Source organism: Mustela nivalis (genome assembly GCF_964662115.1).
Source record: "Mustela nivalis genome assembly, chromosome: 2".
NCBI classification, from domain to species: Eukaryota; Metazoa; Chordata; class Mammalia; order Carnivora; family Mustelidae; genus Mustela; species Mustela nivalis.
In genome coordinates this window covers 172,156,222-172,168,345 of record NC_139021.1, presented here as the reverse complement: position 1 = coordinate 172,168,345, position 12,124 = coordinate 172,156,222, and the positions used below count along the sequence as shown (strand labels likewise).

The 12,124-nt window shown below is 34.4% G+C and overlaps 1 protein-coding gene across 3 annotated transcripts in view; it reads right to left on the bottom strand.

The window, feature by feature from the left end:
- Window positions 1–12,124, bottom strand: part of ATRNL1 (attractin like 1) — an 815,229-nt gene that overhangs the window by 642,289 nt on the left and 160,816 nt on the right. For all 3 annotated transcript variants that reach the window (XM_082721458.1, XM_082721457.1, XM_082721456.1), the window contains exons 14-15: window positions 10,211–10,343; window positions 5,615–5,796 (exon numbers count right to left, since the gene is read on the bottom strand). In XM_082721458.1, coding sequence (XP_082577584.1) covers window positions 5,615–5,796; window positions 10,211–10,343 — 315 coding nt within the window. The remainder of the gene's footprint in view (window positions 1–5,614; window positions 5,797–10,210; window positions 10,344–12,124) is intronic.

Genomic DNA, 12,124 nt, shown 5'->3' with positions numbered 1-12,124 from the left:
CAGTCACATGCAGAAAAATGAAACTGAACCATTTCCTTACACCACACATGAAAATAGACTCAAAATGGATGAAGGACCTCAATGTGAGATCAAGGGTCCTGGAGCCCCACATTAGGCTCTCTGCTCAGCAGGGAGCCTGCTTCCCTTCCCCTCTTTCTCTCTCTGCCTGCCTCTCTGCCTACTTGTGATCTCTCTCTCTCTGTCAAATAAATAAATAAAATCATTAAAAAACAAAAAAAGAAAGAAATTTTAAAAAAGAAAGAAAGGAATCCATCAAAATCCTTGAGGAGACCACAGGCAGCAACCTCTTTGACAACAGCCACAGCAACTTCTTCCTAGGAACATTTCCAAAGGCAAGGGAAGCAAGGGCAAAAATGAACATCCACAGCAAAGGAAACAGTTAACAAAACCAAAAGACAACTGACAGAATGGGAGAAGATATTTGCAAACAACATATCAGATAAAGGGCTAGTATCCAAAATCTATAAAGAACTTATCAAACTCAACACCCAAAGAACAAATAATCAAATCAAGAAATGGGCAGAGGACATGAACAGACATTTCTGCAAAGACGACATCCAGATGGCTAAGAGACACATGAAAAAGTTCTTTCTATCACTCTGCATGAGGGAAACACAAATCAAAACCACAATGAGATAGCACCTCACGCCAGTCAGAATGGCTAAAAATTAATAAGTCAGGAAATGACAGACCTGGCGAGGATGCAGAGAAAGGGGAACCCTCCTACACTGTTGGTGGGAATGCAAGCTGGTACAACCACTCTGGAAAACAGCAGGGAGGTTCCTCAAAAAGTTGAAAAATAGAACTACCCTATGACCCAGCAATTGCACTACTGGGTATTTATCCTAAAGATACAAATATAATGAACCGAAGAGGCACGTGCACCCGAATGTTTATAGCAGCAATGTCCACAAGAGCCAAACTATGGAAAGAACCTAGATGTCCATCAACAGATGAATGGATAAAGATGTGGTATAGGTATACAATGGAATACTATGCAGCCATCAAAAGAAATGAAATCTTGCCATTTGCAACAACGTGAATGGAACTACAGGGTATTATGCTTAGCGAAATAAATCAATCGGAGAAAGACAACTATCATATGATCTTCCTGATATGAGGAAGTGGAGCTGCAACATTGGGGGTTTGGGGGGTAGGAAAATAATAAATGAAACACAATGGGATCAGGAGAGAGACACACCATAAGAGACTCTTAAACTCACAAAACAAACTGAGGGTTGCCCGGGGTTCAGGGGTAGGGACAGGGTAGTTGCGTTATGGACATTGGGGAGGGTATGTGCTATGGTGACTGCTGTGAAGTGTGTAATCCTGGCGATTCACAGACCTGTACCCCTGGGGCTAATAATACATTATATGTTAATAAAAAACAAAACAAAACAGATGAGTGACTGTCTTTTGATCCCTATTCTCAGCAAGAAGTACATTCCCAAAAAATGTTTACTAACTGAATGAATACTGGCTCATTCTTCACAGAAAAATAGTTACAGTTCACAAAAAAATAATTTCACAGATTAGTTTTTCACATGAATTTAATTATAATAGTTTTTCTTTATTCTATTAATATCAGGCATATAATAAATATTTGAGAGTCAACAAGTATATTGTGATAACCACTTCAACATTTTTAATATATTTTTTTAAGATTTTATTTATTTATTTGACAGACAGAGATCGTAAGTAGGCAGAGAGAGAGGAAAGGAGGCAGGTTCCCTGCTGAGCAAAGAGCCCAACGTGGGGCTCAATCCCAGGACCCTGCGATCATGACCTCAGCTGAAGGCAGAGGCTTTAACCCACTAAGCCACCCAGGTGCCCCAAAATTTTGATTATTTATAAAAGCCTAGGACATAATTAATTTAAACATTTTATTATGTGTGAGGTAGGGCTCTACAATTAGAAACTATAATTATAAGTTAAATCATCTCATATTAATACTTATAAGAAATACACATGCTGGGGCCCACGTGGCTCAATTCGTTAAGTGGCTGCCTTTGGCTCAGGTCACAATCCCAGGGTCCTGGGATTGAGCCCCATGTCAGACTTGTGCTCAGTGGAGAGCCTGCTTCTCCCTCTCCCTGCTTTCTGCTCTGCCTGCTTGTGCTCTCTCTCTCTAATAAATAAATAAAATCTTTTAAAAAACAGAAATATAATTGCTAATATCACCAAAAATGTGAGGGTAAGCAGTAACTGTGAAGTGAATGTCCATACAAAAATTTCAAAAGGGAGTGTGCACAAGTCCCCTAATTTTTTTTTAACATGTATAAAAACTGTTCTTATGTCACTTTTTAAACACAAGGTGCATATTCCTCTGTTACTAGTAAAGGTGAAATCAGCAACCTATTCTTCATCAAAAATCAGGAATTATCTTAAGAGATAAAAGGTTCTGTATAAGTACCCAGGGCAGTCAGTGGGGGTGGGGGAATAGCAGGGCGGATTTCTCATTCACTATGGAAAAATTACAATAGTCATATGGGGCAAATATTTTTCCACAATTAATATCAGTATTAATTATTCATTAAATAAATTCATCAAGTTACCTAAGAATTCTAAATAATGACTCTGGGACATGGTAGTAATAGCAGCAGTGAGAAAGTGATACAAAATAACAACCCTCGGGGCACCTGGGTGGTTCAGTCCTTGGGTATCTGCCTTTGGCTCGGGTCATGATCCCAGAGTCCAGGGATCAAGCCCCGAATGGGCTCCCTGCTCAAGGGGGAGCCTGTTTCTCCCTCTCCCACTCTCTCTGCTTGTATTCCCTTTCTTGCTGTGTCTCTATCAGATAAATAAATAAAATCTTTAAAAAAAAAACCTTAAAATGCAAACAATAATAATTACTGTATACCCTGAAAAATAAAATATATATTCTTTATATGCATTATCTTATTTTTTCTGACAAGTTTTAAAGATAAGCAGTATGTCCAATTACATGCTCTCCATCATTTTGATGGTGGTCCTCAATGTTCCTTTAAAATCAGCTATACCAAGAAAACATTACTTAAGTATTTCTATAGCAAGTAATTGGTAATATTGCTCTAAAATATTTTCAAGCCAAAATGGTCTCTTCTGTCCTATACAAAGTAAAGTTTTGAAGTACCAACAGACTATTTGTCCAAATAAAAATCATAACTCAAAGTCAAAATAAAGTTGTTGAGATAAGGCCGAATAGAGTTTTCAAAGTAACAGGTGAATTATAGACACACCTACATTATTTGTATAGAAATTTTTCTACTTTGTACATTATTGACAATAGGATATCTCTGCGTGTCTTGTGTTTTTATCTTACTAGTGCAGTTGGTTAAGCATCCAACTCTTTTTTTTTTTTAAGATTTTATTTATTTATTTGACAGAGATCACAAGTAGGCAGAGAGGCAGGCAGAGAGGAGGAAGCAGGCTCCCTGCAGAGCAGAGAGCCCGATGTGGGGCTCGATCCCAGGACTCTGGGATCATGACCTGAGCAGAAGGCAGGGGCTTTAACCCACTGAGCCCCAGGCGCCCCATGTTTTTATCTTAACTGTGAGGCCAAATCTAGCACAAACCACAGATTTAAGGCATTTATTATTTATTTATTTATTATTTATTATTATATTTATAAATAAAATAATATACTTTATTCATACATAAATAAAATTTATTTTATTATTGTTTAGTCTTATCACTTACCTGATCTGTTTTGAGTTCTAACTTTATTTTTGAAACAAAATACAAAAATCTGCTATGATGCTATGACGGTTTGCATTTGTACACTTCAAGTAATTACATGAGCTAAATATTTCAAAACTAGGTTTAGTAAATTATTTCTGAATTTCCTTATATAATCTACTCTTTTTTTTTTAAGATTTTATTTATTTATTTGACAGACAGAGATTACAAGTAAGCCGAGAGGCAGGCAGAGAGAGAGGAGGAAGCAGGCTCCCTGCTGAGCAGAGAGCCCGATGTGGGGCTCGATCCCAGGACGCTGGGATCATGACCTGAGCCGAAGGCAGAGGCTTTAACCCACTGAGCCACCCAGGCGCCCCCTTATATAATCTACTCTTAAGAGTTAACTATATTTTGAAGATCCAAGAGTAGAAAATACTGTAAATTCTTCTTAGAAATAGCTTATAAACTAATATTTTAATACAGTTTTCATTTTTTAATTTTTTTGTTATGTTCAATTAACCAACATATAGTACATCATTAGTTTTTGATGTAGTGTTCAATGATTCATTAGTTGCATATAACACTCAGGGCTCATCACCACACATGCCCTCCTTAATACCCATCACCTGGTTTTCAAAGAAATATTCCATTTTTTATGGAAATATTTTCCATAAAACCCCCTGAAATATTGAAACAGTTTCTAAGTGCTGTAAGTTCCAACAGCTTTTACATACTTTAAAAACTGGTTTTATTTCAGCTAACCCTTAATATATTATTTTAAGCAAATCTACACCTAAAAAAATAGCATAATTCAAAAACACACACACTCACAAAAAATACATATATACAAATGTAACCAATGTGTTGGCCTTAATTATTTTTATTATTTCTTTTTTGAGAGAGAGAAAGAGAGGGCCTGAGTCAGAGGAAAAACAGAGGGAAAGGGAGAGAATCCCAAGCTAACTCTGCCCTCAGCAGAGGCTCCATCCCAGGACTTATGAGATCATGACCTAAGCCCAAACCAAGAGTCAGACACCCAACTGACTGAGCCAACCATCTGTCCCTCTTGTGTTTTAATTATAAGGGACATCTCAAGTTACAAAGACATTACACTTCAAAACAAATTCTTGGGACACCTGAATGGCTCAGGCAGTTAAGCAGCTGCCTTTGGCTCAAGTGATGATTCCAGGCTCCTGGGAAAGAGTCCCCATCCAGCTACTTGCTCAGCAGGAAGCCTGCTTCTCCCTCTGACTGCTCTGCCTGCTACTCCCCCTACTTGTGCTCTCTCTCTGACAAATAAATAAATAAAATCTTTTTTTAAAAATGTATTAGCGAAATAAGTCAAGCAGAGAAAGACAACTATCATATGATCTCCCTGATATGAGGAAGTGGTGATGCAACATGGAGGCTTAAGTGGGTAGAAGAAGAATAAATGAAACAAGATGGGATTGGGAGGGAGACAAACCATAAGTGACTCTTAATCTCACAAAACAAACTGAGGGTTGCTGGGGGGAGGGGGTTTGGGAGAGGGGGGTTGGATTATGGACATTGGGGAGGGTATGTGCTTTGGTGAGTGCTGTGAAGTGTGTAAACCTGGTGATTCACAGACCTGTACCCCTGGGGATAAAAATATATGTATATAAAAAATAAAAAATTTAAAAAAAATGTATTTTAAGGTGTATTTATTCATATGAAATGATTTCTTGGTAAGAAATGTAGCGGCTTACTATGCAAAACATAGATGAGTAATTTAGAAAATCTTATTCCCAAATACATATACAGATGAAGTCCAGTGCCAATTGACTTTTGAAGTCATGTCCACTTTACTTCCAAAATTTAGTAAAAACAATTTATTTAAAAACAAAAAAATGAACCATTGCTAATGATTTTAGGACTTCCTGTGTATTTCTACAATATAAACAAGTAGAGCTATTACCTGTTGCGTATACTTTTGTATTTCATCCAGAACGAATTCTACTTCTTTTGATGTTGTTAATGAAGCAAGATTTCCACTGAGATTATAACAATAAAGTTTTGCATTGTCATAGCTTTCTCTACTGGAATTGATTCTAAGACAAGCATCACCAATATGATTCCATCCTTCTCCACAAAGATGAGCTAGTCAAAAAAAAAAAAAGAAAAAAAAATTCTATCTTATTTTTAGATTACCAAAAGGCATGTATATTCTTCAGTTATTTTAGAATTCTAAATACAACTTCTTTATTTGTTTAAATAACTTTCAATGATAAAAATTTTCTAAGGATATCAATATGATTTACTAAACAAAATTTATCTAATAGTTTGGTGAAGAATAAAAACAGAAGTTCTTATTTTTTCCTTTAATTCTTAAGCATAATATAAGCTATGGCTATAAAATCTGTTAAAATGTGTTGATTGCCTGCTAGGTTTCTTAGTGTATTGGCATATGGTATCTCAGTTAATAAAATCGCTACTACATTTACATCTTCAGGTCCAATTTATATAATACAAGATCACTTTAAAGAAAAATAAACACCACTTAACAAAAGCAATTTCAAAGTTATTCCTCCATTCCATAGCCCTGGTGCACTATTTTGATATAAGCTGGGTTCTTTGATTCTTTAATTATAACTGTAGGGAGATAGGTCTTATTTCTTTTATGTTTAATAAAGAAGCTATAATCTTTGCTTTCTAATGTTTATTTTTATACAGATATTCAGGTTTAACATTTAAACATACTGTACAATAACAGTGGTTTATGCTTAGAATACAAGCTGATCTTAAAATAGTGCTATTTTCTAAAACACACATTTATAAGTACATTATAAAGTTATGCTTCAGTGTGTACTAGCTAATAATATAGTGCTTCATTAATACACTGTTCTATAAATTTTGACTATATTTCGTTTCCATACCACATTAAATGCTTCAGTGCCCTTTGACCTTTTGGCTTTAGATGCAGTAGTGCATATTTTCTGGAATTGTTCTAAAGCTGCAATTCTCAAACATTTTGGTCTCGAGACCCCTTTATTTCTTAAATATTATTGAAGACTTCACAGATTCTTATGTATTTTTTTATCTATTGGCTTTGACCATATTAAAAATTTTTAAATGACCATTTAAAAATATATTTATTTGTTCACTTAAAATTGTACTTAAAAAATTCATTACAGACACACTCGTCCAGCTCTTTGGGGTGTCTTGCCCCTTTATACAGGCCAAAGGAGATGTGTCATCAAATTCTCTCCCTGAGAAAGAGAAGCTGATAGTTCAAATCAGGCCACGGGCATCAAAAAATTAAGAAAGAACAATGAACGAATAGAGGGTCAGATAGACAGATCAAGGATAAAGCAGAGCAAAATGTTCATTGTAGAATCTGGGTGAGGGTATTCGGTGGGTGTCCTCTCTATGATTCTTTCCAGTTTTCTGTACGTGTAAAAATATTCAAGATAGGGGTTCCTGGGTGGCACAGTCGGTTAAGCGTCTGCCTTCAGCTCAGGCCATGAGGATCGAGCCCCCATGTTGGACTCCCTGCTCAGCAGAGAGCCTGCTTTTCCCTCTCCCTCTGCCTGCCTCTCTGCCTACTTGTGTTCTCTCTACCTCTCTGTCAAATAAATAAATAAAATCTTTTAAAAAAATGTTTTTCATAATAAAATGTTGGGGGAAAACATTACAACTTAAAATCAAAAGTAGATTTTATTTTAAGAGAAATATAGTCTTTAAAACAGATAAAAGGGGGCACCTGGGTGGCTCAGTGGGTTAAGCCTCTGCCTTCAGCTCAGGTCATGGTCTCAGGGTCCTGGGATCGAGCCCCGAATCAGGCTCTCTGCTCAGCAGGGAACCTGCTTCCCCCACCCCTCTCTCTCTGCCTGCCTCTCTGCCTACTTGTGATCTCTGACAAATAAATAAATAAAACCGTAAAAAAAAAAATGGCAAAAAGTATAGCACTCTTTTGCATTTTTGCAAATCTCTTTAATGTTGGTTTAATATAAGACAATTCTAGTTTCCTATCTACTTCTCCAAACTACTGGAATCATATATTACATAGCCTTTGGAAAACTCCATAATAAACCCATGACAGAATCAGAATTTAAAAAGTAAGTAATCATATGAGTATTACTAGTATTGACCTCATGGACCCTCTGAGAGAGTCCATGAGCATGGGACTTCTGCTCTTTAATAACTGCAGTCCTACCAAATTGGATACTATGAATAGTACCTAGAACATAGCAATACCTTAATAAAGTATAATTTTCATTTAATATGATTGCTTAAAACATCTTTATTTTCCTTTTCAGGCTACAGCTATAGCAATATTCCTTGTCTTCTGGAATCCAAAGTACCTAATCAACTTAAGGAAACAGTATAAAAGTTTTGCTTAAGTATGGCTTTTGTTAACTTACTTAATCAAGGAAGGGTTTCGATTACTTTTGCCCTGTCTTATTTTTTTATGAGACGAAAACACTTACTTGACAAACCATGAAAATGAAAAGAAACGTATGGGTCTTTGGGGCTAAACTAAATTATACCACTGACCCAGATATTTTGAGGGTTTAGGGTTTGTAATATTGAGCATCAACTCAGCTTCAGAGTTAAATGGGGAGCGGTAAATTTTTAAAATGAGTTTAGTGAGATAAATTCAAATTGCCAAGTTTATGTGAGCTCAATTAAAAAATACAATTCACAAATGTTCAAGGGAGAGCCTAACTCTGGATAGACAGGGTCCTCCATCTGGAGCATTCACTTCCTCAAGACAAGCTGAGGGGAAAACAGACTATATATACCCAAATTGCTGCTTAGTAAATATGAACCTAGAACAAGGTAAGTTAATTTATAATGTAATTTTTATTACATTTACTGTATGTTATTTATTATTCTCCAAAATAGCCTGGCCAAGTAGAGCTCTTATACCAAACTAATATTCTTTCCGGGGAATGAGTAGATGGGTGCTACCAAACATGACCGCTTATTTTTCCAAACTTCCGCTGGCAATCAAATTCCCTTCTCACTGCAGCAATCTTCCTTTAAATATATATATAGATATATATATATATTATATATATATATCTATATATATATATTCTTCAGTCAAATCTTATTTTGGTCCAAGATTTTTAAAAAACATTTATTTACTTATATATATTATTTTATTTATATATAAATATAAATAAATATATGTTTATATATATTTTATATATATATTTTTTTTCCTCGGTCAAATCCTATTTTGGTCCAAGATTTTTTTAAAACATTTATTTATTTGAGAGAGGGAGCATACACACGGGGTAAGACGGGCAGAGGAAGAGGGAGAGAGAGAATCTTAAGCAGGCTCCATGCCCAGCACAGAGCTGAGGTGGGGCTCCATCTCACGACCCTGAGACCATGACGTTTAACCAGCTGCACCAACAGATGCCCCTTGCTCCAAGATTTTTAAAACAACTTTGTAAGTATTTTTTACTGATCTACATGCTGATTTTAGAATTTAACACTTAGATACCAATATTACTTTCAAGTTTAGTGTCATCTCACTACTGCTTTTCAAAATCTGGAACTGCATTAATATTCTCTAATTTTTTCAAAGTGAACACACATGCACATATCACTGTTTAAAAATTTTAAAGGTCAGTATATCAACAAAACCCACAATTTGAATATTGTAAAATCTGAATGGTACTTGTAAAGGCATTCTAATTTTTATTTTATTACATGAACTTCTAAGCATGACATAGATCCTTTGATGGGATTTCCAAGGACTTTTTAAAGTTACATATGCACAGAAATTTTTCTTTGAAAAAATATAACAAGCAAACAAAAACCACTGGATAGACAAAGGCAAGAATTGACCTCCCAGTTAATAGTTACATTTGCCATTTACAAGCCATGTAGCTTTGAGCAAGTCGCTTAACCAGTGTATATCTCAGTTAACCTGTATAACAGGAAGATGGAATCGGTTAAATACCCATACTACTCTTCTAGTTTCTGATTTTACCTTTATATTTAAAAGGAAGAGTACTTAGAGTCTACTAAGAAGAGTGTTATATGCAAAAAATAACTTGAAATTGCTTTTTAAAATGGGCTTTTCTCTGGTTTACATAACTTGAGTCTCATTAAATCATATAAAACTTATTATAAAAATTGTTATTTATAGTAAAAAAGTAGTCAGTAAAAAAGTTCCCAGAATTTCAAAGATAAAGGGCACTTAAAAAACAAACCAAATAGGTTGAAATGTTAACTTTCATTAAATCTGAATATTAGTCTCAGTGCTTATTATTTTGTTTTTAAGATATGATTTAAGATATAATCACTAGTATAATAAATATAAGAAATCCTGAACATCCTAAAAGAACTGGAAGCAAATATACAAAATTTTCTTATAGAAACTATGCTATTATTACTCCAATATTATTGTTTATTTGCTATTAATTTAATTTTAATTTAAAAATTAAGTTAAGTTAAAAATTAGTAAGAACTGGAATGTTCTTACTACATGCTCTTTATTATAATGGCGTTCATCTGTGGACTAGAAATTCATTTACCAAATTGAAATCTTTACCTGGTAAAGCCTGGCATTCTTGTTGTCGCTGATCCCACTGGCAATTCAAGTTTAGTGAACAGCTTTTACAGCTGGTAAGTTTGTTACAAATCTGCTCATTTCTCACATGACATTTGGTGTAGTTTTTCACAGACTAGAAAGTTTAAAGATAAAGCATGTTATTTTTCATCTTTGTATAGCAATAATTCTTAAACTACATCATAAATATAAATCACAAGTAAATTTTAAAATTAAGATTTCTATTTTTTTTTTAAGAATTTATTGGACAGAGAGAGAGAGATCACAAGTAGGCAGAGAAGCAGGCAGAAAGAGAGGGGGAAGCAGCCTTCCTGCTGAGCAGAGAGCCCGATGTGGGGCTTGATCCCAGGACCCTGAGATCATGACCTGAGCTGAAAGCAGAGGTTTAACCCACTGAGCCACCCCAGATCGAGTTTACTGAATCAGAATCTCTTTTACTCATTTCTTTAAACTATAGTTTTTGGAACTACAACATATACTTATTGGAAAAAATGTGCACATTTCGTAATTTGAAACAGAAACCATCTAATGAAAATATTTTCTATTGAATCTGATAACAGGCTTCCATTCAATCAATAAAGCCAATGCAGAGTCACTGCTCCTCATTACCATGTGAAAGAATTCTAGTCATAATAAAACTATCATACAAACCCCTAGAAATGAAGTAGAAATGATAAGTAATAAAAAATAAAGAGATAATTTATCAAAATCAATCTAAAAAGATGAATTATATTCACAATAACTCAAACTAATTTTATTCCCACAGACATGAAATAATCATTTTGGTTAACTGACACTTCTGTATTTGTCACATTTCCTTTATGATGGCTGCAAAGAAGCCGCAGAAGTAAGACTTTGACCAATCCTACCATAAAACATAACCATACGTCAACTAAACTCCAGCATTAAAAGATTAAAGTTAAAAAGGTAAAAAAAAAAAAAAAAAAAAAAAAAAAGGGAAGGAAAGAAAAGAAAAAATTTAGGCACCACAGGAACTTTGGTGGGAGTTCCCTACAAACATCAAAGTTCAGATATTTTACAGGATGTCATCAATATCTATGATTAAAATATTTGGTTCAATTCTTTCCATAACTCTTGAGAAGAAAACATAAAGGACTTAATGCTGAACACTGAGCTTCACTTCAATCTTTTTTTTCCTCTATAGATATAAATACTTAACTCAGGCTTTAACTAAGGGAGCTAAATATTTCTTTTTAGTCAATAAAGTTAATAGTTAAAATTTAATATACCTATCCCAAATATAAAAATGGTTGAAGCAACTTTTATCCTCTTGGGCAATTTAAATGTCACCCATCAAATATTTTTCTATAAACTACTATACTTTCCCACACAAAACACACTGCAGTCACCTCAATTCCAAAGATGTTCATTTCTTTAGGGCAAATTACATGTGCTATAAGGTAACAGATAAAAAGTAGATAGATACTAATGTTTTTCATTATTCATCCTAAAAAAAAAAAAAAACCAGAGGAGATACATTTTTTTAAATCTCAAATTACTTTGTGACTCTTATTCAACCACATTTTCATTCAGAACATATATACTTTTTCATTGTTACTTTTTCTAATTCGTAGTTTTCTGTCTTCATATAGAATATATATAAATCTTAGCATTATTCTATGTAATAATTAGAATATAGCTCCAAACATTTGTCAGCTAATGGAAAAGGAATAAATTTACTCAAACCATCCGATAAATAGAATAACCTGTAAAAATGACAGGAGGATGGCTGAACAACTTGTTAGGATAAAAGAAAGAACAGTTTTAATGCCAGTCTTTAGACTAACAACAGTGTCATTAGAGTTACCATCCGAATAACTCCACTGCTCTTCATTACAAACGGGAAGGTAGTTTATTGATGCTGAACCAGTACAA